This window comes from Pleurodeles waltl, chromosome 4_2 (assembly GCF_031143425.1).
Source record: "Pleurodeles waltl isolate 20211129_DDA chromosome 4_2, aPleWal1.hap1.20221129, whole genome shotgun sequence".
NCBI classification, from domain to species: domain Eukaryota; kingdom Metazoa; phylum Chordata; class Amphibia; order Caudata; family Salamandridae; genus Pleurodeles; species Pleurodeles waltl.
The window spans coordinates 501,908,688-501,928,366 of NC_090443.1; the positions used below are offsets into that span (position 1 = coordinate 501,908,688).

Sequence of the window (19,679 nt, forward strand, 5' to 3'; positions counted from 1 at the left end):
GCTTCCAGGGCCAGACTTAATGATTTTGCCTTTGCTGTTTCTTTCTTACTGTACTGGTAACTAGTATTTAATTGAGTATAGCACTTGTTCAGAGAATTGAAGACATTAGTCTCCCAAATTACTATGAGGATTACTGAGGCTGAGAAATAAACTAAGATGCTAGCCCACCTTTTCTTGTGTGCTTAGCAGAATGCGTTAATCTGCCACTGTGTTGGTCATGCGATTGTATTCAAAGTACATATTTCCCTTAACCTCCACAATCTCATTCCACCCATTGCATGGGGCCTTTTGGCATCTATTAATTTTTGAGAGTTTGTAAGTGGTAGCCACATCGCTGATGCCATGTCTCTGGATGATTTTATACAGTTATGCATATATATATATATATATATATATATATATATATATATATATATATATATATATATATATATATATATATATATTCAATGACGTGTAGCTGTTGTTACACATGGTGTGCATAAGTCTGCCATCTAGTGTTAGGCTCGGAGTGTTACAGGTTATTTTTTTCATAGAAGCTTTTTGAGTCACAAGATCAAGTGACTCCTCCTCTCGGTGATAGTGCGCATGGACATCAAGTCCTTTGTAAGGTTGTTTTCTTTCCGCTGTCGGGTTTGGACGTGTTTCCACTCGATCCGGTGAATCTCAGTTTGGTAATTGAGAACTTGTTCTATCTTTTCTATAATATCGTCTGTAGTGTTTTCGATTGTGTTTCCATCTATACTCGATCCGATTTAGGACGTTGGGGTGGAATTTCTCACCTGTACAAGGTCAACCCCCTTTTAGGACCTACTTCAATATAAGTCTGATGGAACAAACTCCATTTTGATTCTTCCCTCAGTGTCGCGCTAAATTTCCGTACACCGATCAACATACCGTGTGTAATCTTTGTCTATCTCGAGACAATCAAGAAGAGAATTGTGAAGCCTGTAGATCTTTTCAATCTAAAAAGACTGTTTGGTACCGTAAAGCTTGTCGTCTTGAAATGGCATTGAAATCCTCAGAAGACACACCGGATATCTTCGGTGAAGAACATGCTCAAGAAGAAGTTCGACAAGGGGTAGATTTTTTTCCATCCAAGACTCAGACTCTGATGAGCACTCCGATGACAACAGCCACTACATGCCTCCGGAGTACAACTGCTCCATTGCACCACACAAAATTGCATAAAAAGACTCCAGCACTAGTCGTCGATCCTCCGCTGCCTTCGGGCCATGGTCGATTTCAAAAAGAAAGTCTAGATGACCAACCTTTGGGTTTGACACAGAGATTCAAGACTAAAGTGCATTCAGCATCAACCAAACAGACTCCTACACCAGTCTCTGAATCAAGCCCAAAATCCGAAATCACATCTTCGGAGCCGAAAAAATCAACAACATCTTCAGAGCCAATGCTCTCGGTTCGATCAAAACACAAACCTTCGGAGTTGAAAGGAATGGGTAGTGAACAAACTACTTCTACCCAGGAATCCATGGACATACTACCTATTTTAGAGGTGATGGACGCCAAACAGCGAAAGATACACAGTCAAAAGGACAAAGGAAGAATAAATGCCTCCCCTCCTATGTCCTTTAAAAGGAAATTGGCTTTTAAAGACACTTCAAAAGAAGTACCTCCATCAAAGAAGGTCTTCAGAGACAAACAGGAAGAGGCTACAAAGTATAACAGCCTTCACCACCACTTTCTTTTGTTATTCCTTCCACACCACCACAATCACCTACATATGAAGCACAATTATCGCCACATACATCCTTAATTTCACCACATAGGGATGATCTTAGTGGTGACCAGCAGTATTCAGATCCCATTTTACCAAATGACCCACATCTATATCTTGCCAGACCCTCACCACCAGAAGACACTATTGTATACAAACAAGTTGTGGCTAGAGCTGCAGCCTATCATAATGTACAAATGCCCATAGATCAGATAGAGCAAGATTTCCTTTTTGACACACTAGCGTCAACACATAAACAATATGAATGTCTTCCCATGCTTCCAGGAATGCTCAGACATGATTCTTATATCTTCCAAGAGCCTGTTAAATCTAAGATTATCACTCCTAGAGTGGATAAAAAGTATAAACCAGCACCCTCAGACCCTGTGTTTATAAGAACCGAATTACCTCCTGATTCAATTGTAGTTGGGGCAGCAAAGAGAAGGGCTAACAGTCAGTCCACAGGAGATGTCCCTCCTACGGATAAAGAAAGCAGGAAGAAAGAGTAGCTTCACAAGCTGCAAATCAGTGGAAAATAGCCAATTTACAAGCTCTTTTAGCTAGATATGATAGAGCACACTGGGATAAAATGAGAGCTATTGCAATACTTCCCTCTAGAACATCAAAAAAGAGGACAGCAGATAGTAAACAAAGGGCAAACAATATCTATTAACGCTATTAGATGTGCCACAGGTGCAGCTGATACAGCAGCTCGATCAATTAACACCAGCATGCTTATTAGGAGACATGCCTGGTTAAGATGTTCAGGTTTAAAACCAACTATAGACAAACTTAAAAAAGATTCATAAACAGCTAAAGCCATGGGGACGTTACATACCACACCCACCAGAAGTACTTTTCGTAGACCACAATTTAGAGAGGGTTTCAAACCATCAGCTACAGAGATGGCAACCCCCCAACAAACACAACCCTCACAATTTTATTGAAGAGGATCATTCAGAGGCTCCGATAGAGGATGCAACAATAGAGGAAGAGGTAAACCCTCCACCTCCAGAGGTTCCTCACAATCAAATAAACAGTGACTTTCTCAACATCCCCACAGACCACACATCTCCTGTGGGAGGAAGACTGGCAAATTTCTGTCCACAATGGCACCACATCACTACAGATCAGTGGGTTCTATTAATTATCCAACACGGTTATTGTCTAGAACTCATTTCCACTCTACCAAACATTCCACCTCGTTCACACTAACTCAGTCGCATCTCATTTTATTGAAAAAAGAAGTGCAATCAATCCTGCTCAAAGGAGCCATAGAGATGGCACCTATATCCCAGCAGGGGTTAGGAGTATATTCACTATACTTCATAATACCAAAAAAAGGATGGTACTCTCAGACCAATCCTAGATCTCAGACCCCTCAATCTATACGTACTTTCAGAACACTTTCATATGGTCACTCTACAAGATGTCATTCCCATATTACAAAAACAAGATTACATGACAGCATTAGATCTCAAAGATGCTTATCTTCACATTCCAATACATCCCCCACACCGAAAATATCTTAAGATTTGTAATAGCAGGAAAGCATTACCAATTCAACATACTACCCTTCGGAGTAACAACAGCACCAAGGGCATTTACCAAATGTCTAGCAGTGGTTGCAGCATTCCTCAGAAGACAATACATACATGTCTTTCCGTATCTGGACAACTAGATCATAAAAGCCAGTACAATTCAATCATGTCAACAATGCACACAGTATACAGTGAACACTCTACACAGCCTAGGATTTACAATCATTTATCAAAAATATCACCTGCAGCCAGCACAAATACAATAATATCTGGGAGCAGTTCTGAACACTCAATCAGCATTAGCATATCCAAACCCAGTGAGAATTCAAGCTTTTCACAATCTCATATCTCAAATGCAATACAACCACACTTACAAAGTACAGTTAATCATGAAACTATTGGGTTTGATGGCATCATGCATAGCAGTAGTACCCAATGCACTCCTAAACATGAGACCACTACAGCAGTGTCTCTTGCAACAATGGTCTCAGGCACAGGGTCATATTCAGGATCTAGTGTTGCTGGACCGCCAAACTTTCCACTCTCTGCAATGGTGGAATCACACCAACCTATCAAAAGGAAGGCCCTTTCAGGACCCTATGCTTCAGACCATAATCACAACAGATGCATCAATGATAGGTTGGGGAGCTCATCTTAACAACCTCACTATACAGGGACAATGGGACTCGATCCAACAGACTTATCACATAAATCACTTGGAATTACTAACAGTGTTCCTCACACTCAAAGCCTTTCAAACACAAATCACACACAAGACAGTGTTAATAAGGACAGACAAAATAACAACAATCTATTATTTGCTAAAAGAGGGGGAGACACATCCATCTCAGTTGTCCCTTCTAGCACAGACAACTTGGAAATGGCACTTCACAATCAAGTTCAATTAGTGGCAGAATATATCCCAGGAATACACAATCAACTTGCAGACTTCTTAAGCAGGACGCCGCAACAAATACACAAATTGGGAAATGTGGGTAAACCCAGAAATAGACCTTTTCACCACAAAAGAAAATGCAAAATGGCAAAACGTTACATCCTGGTACCCACACCATCAATCCAAGGTCAATGCTCTATGGATCAACTGGTCAGGGATGTTTGCTTACGCTTTTCCACCTCTCCCACTAATTCTATTTCTGATCAAAAAGATGAAACAAACCTCGCTCACCATGATACTCATAGCTCTGACGTGGGCACGTCAACCTTGGTACACAACACTGTTGAATCTGTCTGTAGTACCACATCAAAGGCTACCAAACAGACCAGATCGGTTGACTCAAAGGAGAGGTCAAATCAGACATCCAAATCCCAGCATACTCAACCTGGCGATTAGGCTCCTGAAGTCGTAGAACCTGGCTACTTACAACTTCCATCTAAGTGTATGGATATTCTAAAAGAAGCATGCAAACCCACAACTAGACAGTGTAATGTATCTAAATGGAAGTGTTTTGTCTACTATTGTCAACCTAAAGACACTGACCCACTTACAGCCCCAGTTCAGGATATTGTTTGCTATTTGCTGCATTTACGAAAAGCAAACCTTGCGATCTCCTCTATTAGGATACATTTAACAGCAATAGCTGCCTACCTCGAAAACAGACAACATACTTCCCTATTTAGGATTCTTCTTATAAAAGCCTTAATGGGAGGTCTTAAAAGAGTTATTCCACCTAGAGCACCATCAGCTCCTGTAAGGAATCTTAACATTGTACTCACAAGACTTATGAGACCACCATTTGAACCCATGCATTCACTTTAGAAGAACCTTTCTTTCAAATTCACAAAAACAAAATAGTTCTTAGGAAAAATCCAAAATTCTACCAAAAATTGTTTCACCTTTTCATATCAGTCAGTCAGTGGAATTGCCAGTCTTCTCGCCACAGCCACAATCAGTTGCTGAAAGAGGTCTTCACACCCTTGATGTTAAGAGCTCTCATGTATTATATAGACAGAACAAAAGATTTTAGAAAAATCTAAACAACTTTGTTGCTTTTCAACAGCCACACAAAGGTTATCCTATTTCAAAAACTGGAATAGCACGATGGGTTGTCAAATGAATACAAACTTGCAATCTTGAAGCCAAAAGACATCTACCGTTAACTTCGAAGGAAAAAAGGAGCTTCAATGGCATCCTTAGGCAATATACAAATGGCAGACATATGTAAAGCAGCCACATGGTCTATACCACACACATTTATTAAACACTACTGTGTGGATGTATTATCTCGCCGAAAAGCAAATGTTGGACAAGCAGTGCTTAAAACAGTATTTCAAACTACTAGAACTCCTACAGGCTAGCCACTGCTTATTTCTTAGGAGGGACTGCTTTTCAGTCTATGCACAGCATGTGCCATTGAACGGAAAATGTCACTTATCCAGTAAACATCTGTTGTGGCATGTAGTGCTGTAGATTCACATGCACCCTCCCTCCTCCCCGAAGCCTGTGGCCGTTGTAGTAGTATTATATTGTAAATATGTATATAGATTGCATGGACATCTCATTTCTTTACTATATAGGTACAAATATACCTGTACACTCTTTACTCCACGCTCCTGCGGGAAAACAATCTAACAAAGGTCTAGATGCCCACGCGCACTATCACCGAGAGGAGCAGTCACTCGATCTCGTGAGTCGAAAAGCTTCTTTGAAGAAAAACAACTTGAAACACTCCGAGCCCAACACTAGATGGCAGACGTATACATAGCACGTGCATCTAGAGCACTACATGTCATGAACAGATATCTACTGGGTAAAATAACATTTTCCATATACAGGGAGTGCAGAATTATTAGGCAAGTTGTATTTTTGAGGATTAATTTTATTATTGAACAACAACCATGTTCTCAATGAACCCAAAAAACTCATTAATATCAAAGCTGAATATTTTTGGAAGTAGTTTTTAGTTTGTTTTTAGTTTTAGCTATGTTAGGGGGATATCTGTGTGTGCAGGTGACTATTACTGTGCATAATTATTAGGCAACTCAACAAAAAAATATATATACCCATTTCAATTATTTATTATTACCAGTGAAACCAATATAACATCTCAACATTCACAAATATACATTTCTGACATTCAAAAACAAAACAAAAACAAATCAGTGACCAATATAGCCACCTTTCTTTGCAAGGACACTCAAAAGCCTGCCATCCATGGATTCTGTCAGTGTTTTGATCTGTTCACCATCAACATTGCGTGCAGCAGCAACCACAGCCTCCCAGACACTGTTCAGAGAGGTGTACTGTTTTCCCTCCTTGTAAATCTCACATTTGATGATGGACCACAGGTTCTCAATGGGGTTCAGATCAGGTGAACAAGGAGGCCATGTCATTAGATTTCCTTCTTTTATACCCTTTCTTGCCAGCCACGCTGTGGAGTACTTGGACGCGTGTGATGGAGCATTGTCCTGCATGAAAATCATGTTTTTCTTGAAGGATGCAGACTTCTTCCTGTACCACTGCTTGAAGAAGGTGTCTTCCAGGAACTGGCAGTAGGACTGGGAGTTGAGCTTGACTCCATCCTCAACCCGAAAAGGCCCCACAAGCTCATCTTTGATGATACCAGCCCAAACCAGTACTCCACCTCCACCTTGCTGGCGTCTGAGTCGGACTGGAGCTCTCTGCCCTTTACCAATCCAGCCACGGGCCCATCCATCTGGCCCATCAAGACTCACTCTCATTTCATCAGTCCATAAAACCTTAGAAAAATCAGTCTTGAGATATTTCTTGGCCCAGTCTTGACGTTTCAGCCTTTCTTACCTTGGCCATGTCTCTGAGTATTGCACACCTTGTGCTTTTGGGCACTCCAGTGATGTTGCAGCTCTGAAATATGGCCAAACTGGTGGCAAGTGGCATCGTGGCAGCTGCACGCTTGACTTTTCTCAGTTCATGGGCAGTTATTTTGCGCCTTGGTTTTTCCACACGCTTCTTGCGACCCTGTTGACTATTTTGAATGAAACGCTTGATTGTTCGATGATCACGCTTCAGAAGCTTTGCAATTTTAAGAGTGCTGCATCCCTCTGCAAGATATCTCACTATTTTTGACTTTTCTGAGCCTGTCAAGTCCTCCTTTTGACCCATTTTGCCAAAGGAAAGGAAGTTGCCTAATGATTATGCACACCTGATATAGGGTGTTGATGTCATTAGACCACACCCCTTCTCATTACAGAGATGCACATCACCTAATATGCTTAATTGGTAGTAGGCTGTCGAGCCTATACAGATTGGAGTAAGACAACATGCATAAAGAGGATGATGTGGTCAAAATACTCATTTGCCTAATAATTCTGCACTCCCTGTGTGTGTGTGTGTGTGTGTGTGTGTGTGTGTGTGTATATATATATATATATATATATAGTATGTTCGTTGGCATGTGTAGCTGCAGATACACATGCTGTGCATATGGATTCCGACATCTAGTGTTGGGCTCGGAGTGTTACAAGTTTTTTTCTTCGAAGAAGTCTTTTCGAGTCACGAGATCGAGTGACTCCTCCTCTTCGGTTCCATTGCGCATGGGCATCAACTCCGTTGCAAGATTTTCTTTCCACCGTCGGTTCGGACGTGTTTCCTTCTCGCTCCGAGATTTAGATTTGGAAAACTTTAATAAACTTTCATTTCTACTGTATTGTATCGATCGGGTTAATAATCTTCCATCGACACAGCAGTACCGTCGGGAAACAACTTTGTTCGTCCTTCAGGCGTGCGCGCACAACTCGGGCCAAGTCGGGCCGACGCGTGGAGAGCCTCATGGATAGGACTCTTCTGATTTTGCCCTCGTGCCACGCGAAGTACCCATATACAGACCAGAATCTGGTTTGGAACCTCTGCCTTTCTCCAGACCATCGGGAGGAAAATTGTGAGGCCTGTCAATCCTTTCGATCGAAAACGACTTTAAGAGACAGAAGAGCAAGAAGGCTTGAAATGGTGTCGAAGAGCGGGGAACATTTTGATGTAGAAGAGGAAGAATTAATGAAGACAGCAGTCTCAGTCCGAGATTCTGAGTCGGAGCAGGAATCGGAGGAAGACAGACCCGTCACAGCCAGATAGCATGTGAGTACGTCTGCCCCTGCACCCTCACAAAAGAAAAAATCTTGGGTACGCCACTGCCGGAAGGCCATGGCTCGGCCCGAAAAAGGACGGTCAGTGACTGACCCCCCCAGTTTGGCACCGAAAACGGCCACTCCTCCAAAAACCTCGGCGACAACAAAAAGCTCTGTCTTAGACTCCAGTAAACACCAGTTTTTGGAGTCGAACATAAGAAAACCTGTTTCGGAGCCGAAACCTTCCTCTTCCTCATCTTTTTCGATCCTGAAAAAACATGCTTCGGAGACGAAAAAACCAACATATACAGAGGAACAAGGACTTTCTAAAAGACTTAAACAAAGCCACAAAACCTCTGAAGAGGAGTCAGAGGTAGAACCAATACTGCAAATTATGGATGAAAGGCAATCCAGGATTCACATCCATAAAGAAACAGGGAGAATTCTCACTGCTCTAGAGGAAGCTAGCATTTCAGGAGGAATTGGACACTATGCAGCCTTCAGCTAAAGTTCCAAAACAGAAGGAGAAACCACCACCTCCTCAGTCTTCTCCTCCTCATTCTCCGCACTTACGTACCTCTCCTCCCACCAGCCCTACACCAATGCATTCACCCACTCATTCATATGATTCACAACAGAACACTGTTGGTCCATGGGATCATTAGGACCATGATCCCATCCCAAGCAATGACCCAGACAGCTACCCCTCTAAACCATCACTACCTGAGGATAGTATTGTATATAACCAAGTCATACCTGGGGCTGCAGCCTATCATGGGGTTACCATGCATACAGAACCACAAGAAGAGGATTTTTTATCCAACACTTTATCCTCAACTCATTCTAGATACCAATGCCTCCCAATGCTCCCAGGCGTGGTAAAACATGCGGATCAGATTTTTAAAGAACCAGTAAAGGCACACATTATAACACCTAGAATTGAGAAAGTACAAACCTGCACCTTCTGACCCTGATTATATCACCCATCAGGTACCACCTGATTCTATTGCAGTTAGTGCTGCCAGGAAGAGGGCAAATAGTCAGTCCTCAGGAGATACACCCCCTAAAGATAAAGAATGCAGGAAATTTGATGCTGCAGGGAAAAGAGTTGCGTCTCAAGCAGCAAACCAGTGGAGGATAGCTAACTCACAAGCACTACTAGCTCGTTAGGATAGAGCCCATTGGGACGAGATGCAAGATATAATACAGCATCTCCCCAAAGAACACCAAAAAAGGGCTCAACAAGTAGTGGAGGAAGGACAAGCTATCACAAACAACCAAATAAGGTCTGCCCTAGATGCAGCAGATACAGCTGCTAGGACTGTCAACACAGCAGTCACTATACGTAGCCATGCATGGCTCCGATCTTCTGGATTCAAGCCAGAAATACAACAGGCTGTGTTAAACATGCCTTTCGATAAAAAACATCTTTTGGACCCAGAGGTAGTCACAGTAATTGAGAAGCTACGAAAAGACTCAGACACAGCAAAAGCAATGGGTGCACTCTATTCTACACCATATAGCGGGTCATTTCATAAACCTCATTTTCGAGGTGGTTTCAGACCACAGACCTCAGAGGCGTCAACCTCTCAAACAAAACCAGCCTACCAAACACAGTACCAACGTGGTAGTTTTAGAGGCACATATAAAGGACAATACTCCAGAAATAGAGGAAAATTCCAGACCTCTAAGCAGCATGCAACACACCCAAAACAGTGACTTCCCTCATTCCCTTCCACTCCACACCTCTCCTGTGGGTGGAAGACTACAGCAGTTTCACACACATTGGCAAAATATTACCACAGACAACTGGGTGCTATCAATTATCCGCAATGGTTATTGCCTAGAATTGATAAACACTCCTCCAACTATTCCACCAAGGTTTCACAAACCAACCATAGAACACACAATTCTGTTACAAGAAGAGGTCCAATCTCTACTACTCAAACAAGCAATAGAATTAGTTCCACTGTCTCAGATAGGAACAGGAGTTTATTCACTATACTTTCTAATTCCCTAAAAAGATGGCACCCTCAGGCCAATATTAGACCTCAGGTCCCTCAATCTTTACATCCTTTCAGAACATTTTCACATGGTAACTTTACAGGATGTCATCCCACTACTACAAAAACAAGATTTCATGATAGCCTTAGACCTCAAGGATGCGTATTTACACATACCATCCATCCTGCCCAAAGAAAATACCTCAGGGTTGTCATTCAGGGAAAACACTACCATTTCAAAGTGTTACCCTTTGGAATAACAACAGCGCCAAGGTATTCACAAAGTGCTTGGCAGTAGTGGCAGCCTACCTAAGAAGACAACCTATACATGTCTTTCCATATCTAGACGGTTGGCTAATAAAATCAAGCAGTCATACACAATGCCAAAAATCATACACATTATGTAATACAAACCTTACACACACTAGGTTTCTCAGTAAACTACCAAAATCACACCTTCAACCAGCACAACTACAACCATAGTTAGGTGCAATACTAAATACTCAACAAGCTCTAGCATATCCAAATACACAAAGGATACAAGCTTTCCAAAATCTAATCCCGCAAATTCAACCAAATCAACAATACACTGTCAGATTTGTCATGAAACTTCTAGGGATGATGGCATCCTGTATTGCAATTGTTCCACACACAAGACTAAACATGCAGCCCTTACAACAGTGCCTTGCAGAACAATGGTCACAGGCACACGGTTAACTCCAAGATCTAGTGTTTATAGACCGCTAAACATATATGTCCCTTCAGTGGTGGAATTCCACAAATCTAATCAAGGGGCAGTCATTTTAAAACCCTGTGCCTCAGACCATAATTACAACAGCTGCATCAATGATTGGTTGGGGAGCTCACCTAAACAATCACAACATTCAAGGACAATGGGATGTCAAACAGAAACAGCTACACATAAACCACTTGGAGTTATTAGCTGTCTTTCTAGCACTCAAGGCTTTCCAACCTTTCCTTACACAGAAGATTGTTCTTATCAAAACAGACAACATGACAACCATGTATTATCTCAACAAACAGGGAGGGACACATTTATCCCAACTGTCCCTTTTAGCCAAAAGAATTTGGAAATGGGCAGTCCACAACCAAATTCATCTATTAGCACAGTACATCCCAGGGATAGACAATCAGTTGGCAGATATCCTCAGCAGAAATCACCAACAAACTCACAAATGGGAGATTTATCCTCAAGTACTTCAAAACTATTTTCAAAAGTGGGGAACACCAAACATAGACCTGTTTGCCACAAGCGAAAACAAAAAATGCCAAAACTTCTCATCCAGACACCCACATCCCCCTACCCAAGGGCAATGCCCTATGGATCAGTTAGTCAGGGATATTTGCGTACGTTTTTCCCCTCTCCCACTCCTTCCGTTTGTTTCAAGTCAACAAGTTGCGTCAAACCTCACTCAACATGATACTCATAGCACCAACATGGACACGTCATCTGTGGTACACAACATTACTAGATCTGTCAGTAGTACCACATTCCAAACTGTCATGCAGACTAGGTCTGTTAACACCAAACAGAGGTCAGATCAGACATCCAAATCCCAAGGCACTCAATCTAGCAATTTGGCTCCTGAGGTCATAAAGTTTGGACATTTACAACTCCCATCAGAATGTATGGAAGTTATTAAACAAGCAAGAAAACCCACTACTCGACAGTGCTATGCAAACAAATGGAAAAGATTTGTATATTACTGTCAATCTAAAAATATAGACCCTCTTACAACATCAATACAAGATATTGTATGTTATTTACTTAATTTACAAAAATCTAACTTAGCATTTTCTTCAATAAAAATACATCTTACTGCAATTTCTGCATATCTACAAAATATACAACATACCTCTTTAGAGTTCCTGTCATTAAAGCTTTCATGGAAGGCTTAAAACGCATCATTCCACCTAGAACCCCAACAGTTCCATCGTGGAATCTAAATATAGTACTTACAAGACTTATGGGTCCACCATGTGAGCCAATGCACTCATGTCAACTTCAATTTCTAACATGGAAAGTTGCCTTCCGAGTAGCAATTTCTTCTTTAAGAAGAGCAAGGGAATTACAAGCTTTTACTCTTCAGGAACCTTTCTTCCAAGTATACAGACATAAAGTTGTACTAAGAACAAATCCAAAGTTTATACCAAAATTCATATCACCATTTCACATTAATCAAACTGTGGAACTGGCAGTCTTCTTTCCACAGCCAGATTCTGTGGCAGAAAGAGCTCTACATACATTGGACATCAAAAGAGATTTAATGTACTGCATAGACAGAACTAAACCATTTAGAAAGACTAAACAACTATTTGTAGCTTTCCAAAAACCACATAGAGGTAATCCTATATCAAAACAAGGTTTAGCACGATGGATTGTAAGGTGCATCCAAACATGCTATATCAAAGCAAAAAGACAGCTTTTAATTACTCCCAAAGCACATTCTACAAGAAAGAAAGGTGCAACAATGGCTTTCTTAGGAAATATACCAATGACTGAAATATGTAAAGCAGCTACATGGTCAACACCACATACATTCACTAAACACTACTGTGTTAGACGTATTGTAGGAAGTTGGCCCTGTATGTGCTATTTCAAAGTAAGGAATAGCATGCACAGAGTCCAAGGGTTCCCCTTAGAGGTAAAATAGTGGTAAAAAGAGATAATACTAATGCTCTATTTTGTGGTAGTGTGGTCGAGCAGTAGGCTTATCCAAGGAGTAGTGTTAAGCATTTGTTGTACATACACACAGACAATAAATGAGGTACACACACTCAGAGACAAATCCAGGCCAATAGGTTTTGTTATAGAAAAATATCTTTTCTTAGTTTATTTTAAGAACCACAGGTTCAAATTTAACATGTAATATCTTGTTTGAAAGGTATTGCAGGTAAGTACATTAGGAACTTTGAATCATTTCAATTGCATGTATACTTTTCAAGTTATTGACAAATAGCTACTTTAAAAGTGGACACTTAGTGCAATTTTCACAGTTCCTGGGGGAGGTAAGTTTTTGTTAGTTTTACCAGGTAAGTAAGACACTTACAGGGTTCAGTTCTTGGTCCAAGGTAGCCCACCGTTGGGGGTTCAGAGCAACCCCAAAGTCACCACACCAGCAGCTCAGGGCCGGTCAGGTGCAGAGTTCAAAGTGGTGCCCAAAACGCATAGGCTAGAATGGAGAGAAGGGGGTGCCCCGGTTCCGGTCTGCTTGCAGGTAAGTACCCGCGTCTTCGGAGGGCAGACCAGGGGGGTTTTGTAGGGCACCGGGGGGGACACAAGCCCACACAGAAATTTCACCCTCAGCAGCGCGGGGGCGGCCGGGTGCAGTGTAGAAACAAGCGTCGGGTTCGCAATGTTAGTCTATGAGAGATCAACGGATCTCTTCAGCGCTGCAGGCAGGCAAGGGGGGGCTTCCTCGGGGAAACCTCCACTGGGGCAAGGGAGAGGGACTCCTGGGGGTCACTTCTCCAGTGAAAGTCCGGTCCTTCAGGTCCTGGGGGCTGCGGGTGCAGGGCCTTTTCCAGGCGTCGGGACTTAGGTTTCAGAGAGTCGCGGTCAGGGGAAGCCTCGGGATTCACTCTGCAGGCGGCGCTGTGGGGGCTCAGGGGGGACAGGTTTTGGTACTCACAGTCGTAGAGTAGTCCGGGGGTCCTCCCTGAGGTGTTGGTTCTCCACCAGCCGAGTCGGGGTCGCCGGGTGCAGTGTTGCAAGTCTCACGCTTCTTGCGGGGAGTTGCAGGGTTCTTTAAAGCTGCTTCTGGAAACAAAGTTGCAGTCTTTTTGGAGCAGGTCCGCTGTCCTCGGGAGTTTCTTGTCTTTTTCGAAGCAGGGCAGTCCTCAGAGGATTCAGAGGTCGCTGGTCCCTTGGAAGGCGTCGCTGGAGCAGAGTTCGTTGGAAGGCAGGAGACAGGCCGGTGAGTTTCTGGAGCCAAGGCAGTTGTTGTCTTCTGGTCTTCCTCTGCAGGGGTTTTCAGCTGGGCAGTCCTTCTTCTTGTTGTCGCAGGAATCTAATTTTCTAGGGTTCAGGGTAGCCCTTAAATACTAAATTTAAGGGCGTGTTTAGGTCTGGGGGGTTAGTAGCCAATGGCTACTAGCCCTGAGGGTGGGTACACCCTCTTTGTGTCTCCTCCCAAGGGAAGGGGGTCACAATCCTAACCCTATTGGGGGAATCCTCCATCTGCAAGATGGAGGATTTCTAAAAGTTAGAGTCACCTCAGCTCAGGACACCTTAGGGGCTGTCCTGACTGGCCAGTGACTCCTCCTTGTTATTCTCATTATTTTCTCCGGCCTTGCCGCCAAAAGTGGGGGCCGGGCCGGAGGGGGCGGGCAACTCCACTAGCTGGAGTGTCCTGCGGTGCTGTGACAAAGGGGTGAGCCTTTGAGGCTCACCGCCAGGTGTTACAGCTCCTGCCTGGGGGAGGTGTTAGCATCTCCACCCAGTGCAGGCTTTGTTACTGGCCTCAGAGTGACAAAGGCACTCTCCCCATGGGGCCAGCAACATGTCTCTAGTGTGGCAGGCTGCTGGAACTAGTCAGCCTACACAGATAGTCGGTTAAGTTTCAGGGGGCACCTCTAAGGTGCCCTCTGAGGTGTATTTTGCAATAAAATGTACACTGGCATCAGTGTGCATTTATTGTGCTGAGAAGTTTGATACCAAACTTCCCAGTTTTCAGTGTAGCCATTATGGTGCTGTGGAGTTCGTGTTTGACAAACTCCCAGACCATATACTCTTATGGCTACCCTGCACTTACAATGTCTAAGGTTTTGTTTAGACACTGTAGGGGTACCATGCTCATGCACTGGTACCCTCACCTATGGTATAGTGCACCCTGCCTTAGGGCTGTAAGGCCTGCTAGAGGGGTGTCTTACCTATACTGCATAGGCAGTGAGAGGCTGGCATGGCACCCTGAGGGGAGTGCCATGTCGACTTACTCGTTTTGTCCTCACTAGCACACACAAGCTGGCAAGCAGTGTGTCTGTGCTGAGTGAGAGGTCTCCAGGGTGGCATAAGACATGCTGCAGCCCTTAGAGACCTTCCTTGGCATCAGGGCCCTTGGTACTAGAAGTACCAGTTACAAGGGACTTATCTGGATGCCAGGGTCTGCCAATTGTGGATACAAAAGTACAGGTTAGGGAAAGAACACTGGTGCTGGGGCCTGGTTAGCAGGCCTCAGCACACTTTCAATTGTAAACATAGCATCAGCAAAGGCAAAAAGTCAGGGGGCAACCATGCCAAGGAGGCATTTCCTTACACGTATTATCACAACAAGAAGCCACAGTAGGTCAAGCTGTCCTAAGAACGTTATTTCAAACAACTTCAACTCCTACAGGCTAACCTCCGCTATTTTTTGGGAGGACAAACTGCTTTGTAGTCTATGCACAGCATGTGTATCTGCAGCTACACATGCCATTGAACGGAAAATGTCACTTACCCAGTGTACATCTGTTTGTGGCATGTTCTGCTGCAGATTCGAATGCACCCTCCCTCCTCCCCAGATGCCTGTAGTCGTTTAAGTTATTACATTTGTATATACATTTACATTTGCACAGACATCTCTTACATTATACCTATGTACTCTATCACTCATTCCTTTACCTTCCGACGGGAAAACAATCTAATAACCGAGTCGCTGCCCATGCGCAATGGAACCGAAGAGGAGGAGTCACTCGATCTTGTGACTCGAAAAGACTTCTTTGAAGAAAAACAACCTGTAACACTCTGAGCCCAACACTAGATGTCGAAATCCATATGCACAGCATGTGAATCTGCAGCAGAAAATGCCACGAACAGAGATGTACACTTGGTACGTGACATTTTCCATATATATATATATATATATATAATACTGAGCATACGCACAGAATTGGTGATGTACAAGAACTTCTTTAAGTGATAATAGTCAGTGGTTCTAGGTCTGCAGTCAGTGGGATACATTGTGATACAGTGGTGCAAAAACAGCTTCATTCAGGTCCAACACTATTTAGGTTTGGCCTGAGACGGTGCATGCCTGGGGGTGAGAGGTTTTCTACTTAAAAAAAAAAAAAAAAAAAAAAGGATTCAGAGCCTGTCTATTACCTACAGTTCGTTGCCTTCATTGTCAGTCTCGTTTCCTTGCTTCTCACTGCTCAACATGCCAGTTTCACTTTCTTGTTTGTGTTTACCCTTCAATAGAGCATGGACCAACAACTGATTAATTACTTTAACAGTGTCCTGCTCACCTCATTTTCAGTTTTTTTTTGTATATCTGGCCTCCCCCATCATTGCTTTCTCGTTGTCTTTGCTTGCCCGTTGTTTGCACCTGCCCGCCTCCTGTCATTTTTGTTCACAGCCTACCCACTCTTCTCGTAGTTGTTTGCACCCTCTCTCGTTGTTCTTTGTGCCCCTTCCTGTTGTTTGCCACCTTAACCCTCCATTAAAAAAAAACATTAATAAAGGCAGTAGATCTTGCTTAGGTGAGAAGTATTGGCTTTGCCAATGCTTGTGTGTCCCAATTACTGTCTTTCTACACTGCAGACGTGGTGGTATACTTGTGTATTTTTTTACTTAATTGATTACCCCTTGCTGCCACAGCATAATCCCTGCATAATGTATAGTCACAGGGAGTCGTTCTCACCGCAGTCCCAAAAGTATACCCAACCCTGTTTCTTGTCTGTTACTCTTACCAGCTTTGTCGTTATTTCATATCACACATGCATGTCCCGTCATGCATAAATGTTTCATTTTACTTCTGAGACCTCTTGAATTCGGTGGATGTGTATTTTGTCACTTACAACAGGAGCCCATCTTGCAACAAACGCTAGTTTGAAGGTGCTCACTTTTCAGTGTTGCATTACGCATTGGTTGCTTTTTGACAAGTAGAACGGTTCCGACTTTAGGCTGAAGAAGCGGATATGAAATGGGAGTACGTGCCCATATTTCGGTTCTTACTATTACAAAGTTTAGGTTAAACCTGAAACCGGGTCTTTTCTTTTAGGTATTATCCCTAATTACTGCTGTTCGCTGTGTGTTTCCATTGAGATTTACTAGGCTAGCTTGTATTTTAGGCCAATCATTTGAATTGCTCCTACAGAACGCTGTGTGGGGATGTGCACAAAAACTACCTCCTGGAAAAGGCGTTTGATGCAACTCCCCCAAGAAATCAGCTTTTTGTGTCAACCAATTTTATTTCTCGTCATTTTTAACAAACGCGTTAAATCCTTGCCCTAATCGAAAGTCTTTCGACGTTTTCTCCTTGTCTTCACAGTATGATACTTAGCGTCAGCAAGTTTAGAGAGCAGGATGCTCTTGACTCCATCTTACTCTAGCTTCCTTTTATGAGATTGTGTTCTCGGTGGTTTTATGCTCCTTGGCCCCTCTCCTTTAGGAATGAATGGCAAAGACTTGTAGTATGGTATAACGTGTGATTTTTGGTCGTTGACTGTTTTGTTGCCCTGCAGTACTAGTTGAGGCATTTTTATTTTGTTTCCACCTCTAGCTTGGGAGATAAATTTCCAAAGACCATTCTGGTCTTTAAGTATTCACCACTGGCAGAATAATAATGGTACATCACTGCTCTTGAAACATTTCTTTAGGTGAACCTTGACATTTTTTGTAGTTGTTTGGGGACAGAGAAATACGGACTGATCAGTTAATACTAATAGGGTGCAGAACTGAATCATTTTGGATTAAAGTAAATAATTTGAAAGGGATTACTGGTCAAATTAATATAGGAACCTTCACTGACACCACTTTTACGATGGACGATTTGAGATCCTATTGGAATGTCGGTGAAAGTATTTCAGCTTGTAACCCTTGTCTTTTTTCTGTTTTCCTCCCCACCTAGGTAAATCGTGAAGTTATTCCTTCACACACAGTTTACGCACTGAACATTGAGAGGATGCTTGCCAAGCTGTGGCACCCAGGCCATGGAGAGCTACAGCAGGATGAGATTCACCGCCAACGCCTGGCTTTGAAAGACGGGCTCCTCCTCTGCTGAGTGGCAGAGATCGGCCCCACGACACTGTAGACTGTCACTCTTAACAACATATTACCAACTCCAAGAGTGCGGTTCAAAAACCCAGACATTCCCAGACAAATGCGTAAAGCATTAAGATTTTTTTTCCTATGGAAACTTGACCTATGTATTTGTTTCTTCAAGCTAGAAATCAAAAACATCCTTTTCCTCGTCTTTTATTTAATCTGATGGACTTAAAAATGGAAGGGAAACTGGTAGCATTTCGTTTGCCATGTGAACTGTACATGTGAAGAAATGCAGTGCCTTTCCAAAAGTCAGAGGTAACTGATCGACGGTGTCATTTTCTTCCAAATAAATTGTTTTGTCACAATAGTCTTAAAATCTGATGTCCATAACGAAATGAATTACTTTGTGCCATAGAATGATAACTTTCCTCTGTTGATTATCTTTTCGCTTCAGCTTGCTGCAGATGCGCTTATACCAGCACAGGGCATGAAATTGCCACAATCTACACGCTCTACATTTTGTTATTCTTTGAGTGGGCATGGATGTCATTTATTGTTATCCTTATGATTTGGAGGGTAATGAGTCACCAACATATTTAAATTTGTGAGGGTTTCAGTTATGGCTTATAAACTTTAACAAAGTTATTCAATGGTTGCTGCTATTTTATAACACCTGGAGAGATGGATCCCTTTCTCAGGATTCGTGGGTACCATACCCTCTAGAGAGAACGTGAAATGTGTATTAGCAGACTGCCCTGCACAAGGCAATGTATGACACCTGGCATTAGCGCTCCCTAGGGTATAATCTTTACGGCCCATCTGAAAGCCTTGTGTTTGTCATTCATGGTTCATACTACTCATCAGAGTGCTGACCTACTAATGCAGACCTGGATAATTTCGAGAGTTACAGCTAAGTCGTCCACCCTAACTGGGTATGTACTTGTGGGTCCTACACGTGCTAAAAACTGGTTCGTAAACTTTAAATGATTGAACGGAAGAAATAATTAAAATATGCTAATCATGTACTAGGATGTCCTCCTACTCAAGCTGTCTCTCCTCAATAGCAGGACAAGTGAGAGCAGCCTGATAAAGCAAACCTGTACTTTAACAAAAAGAGGTCTCCAAAACTAGAGATTGCTGACACTCTTCAGGGCATGGAAGTTGTGGCAGCAATCACGCAGTGGTGGCCACCTTCAGCAGCTGGTGAAATGGCACCTACCAGGAGAGAGGGACGTTTAGAGCACTTATCTTCTGCATCATGAGATCTTTATAAATGTTCTTAACTGCTGAATGCTCCCACTTATGTACGGAATCCTGGTACAACAGTGTGGCAAAGAGAGTCTTTCCAGTTATAA

General features: G+C 42.8%; 1 protein-coding gene across 2 annotated transcripts in view; it reads left to right on the plus strand.

The window, feature by feature from the left end:
- Positions 1-18,691, plus strand: part of TADA1 (transcriptional adaptor 1) — a 193,009-nt gene extending 174,318 nt beyond the window's left edge. For both annotated transcript variants that reach the window (XM_069231972.1, XM_069231973.1), the window contains exon 8: positions 18,188-18,691. In XM_069231972.1, coding sequence (XP_069088073.1) covers positions 18,188-18,340 — 153 coding nt within the window. In that variant the 3' untranslated portion in view covers positions 18,341-18,691. The remainder of the gene's footprint in view (positions 1-18,187) is intronic.
- The last annotated feature ends 988 nt before the right edge of the window (positions 18,692-19,679 follow it).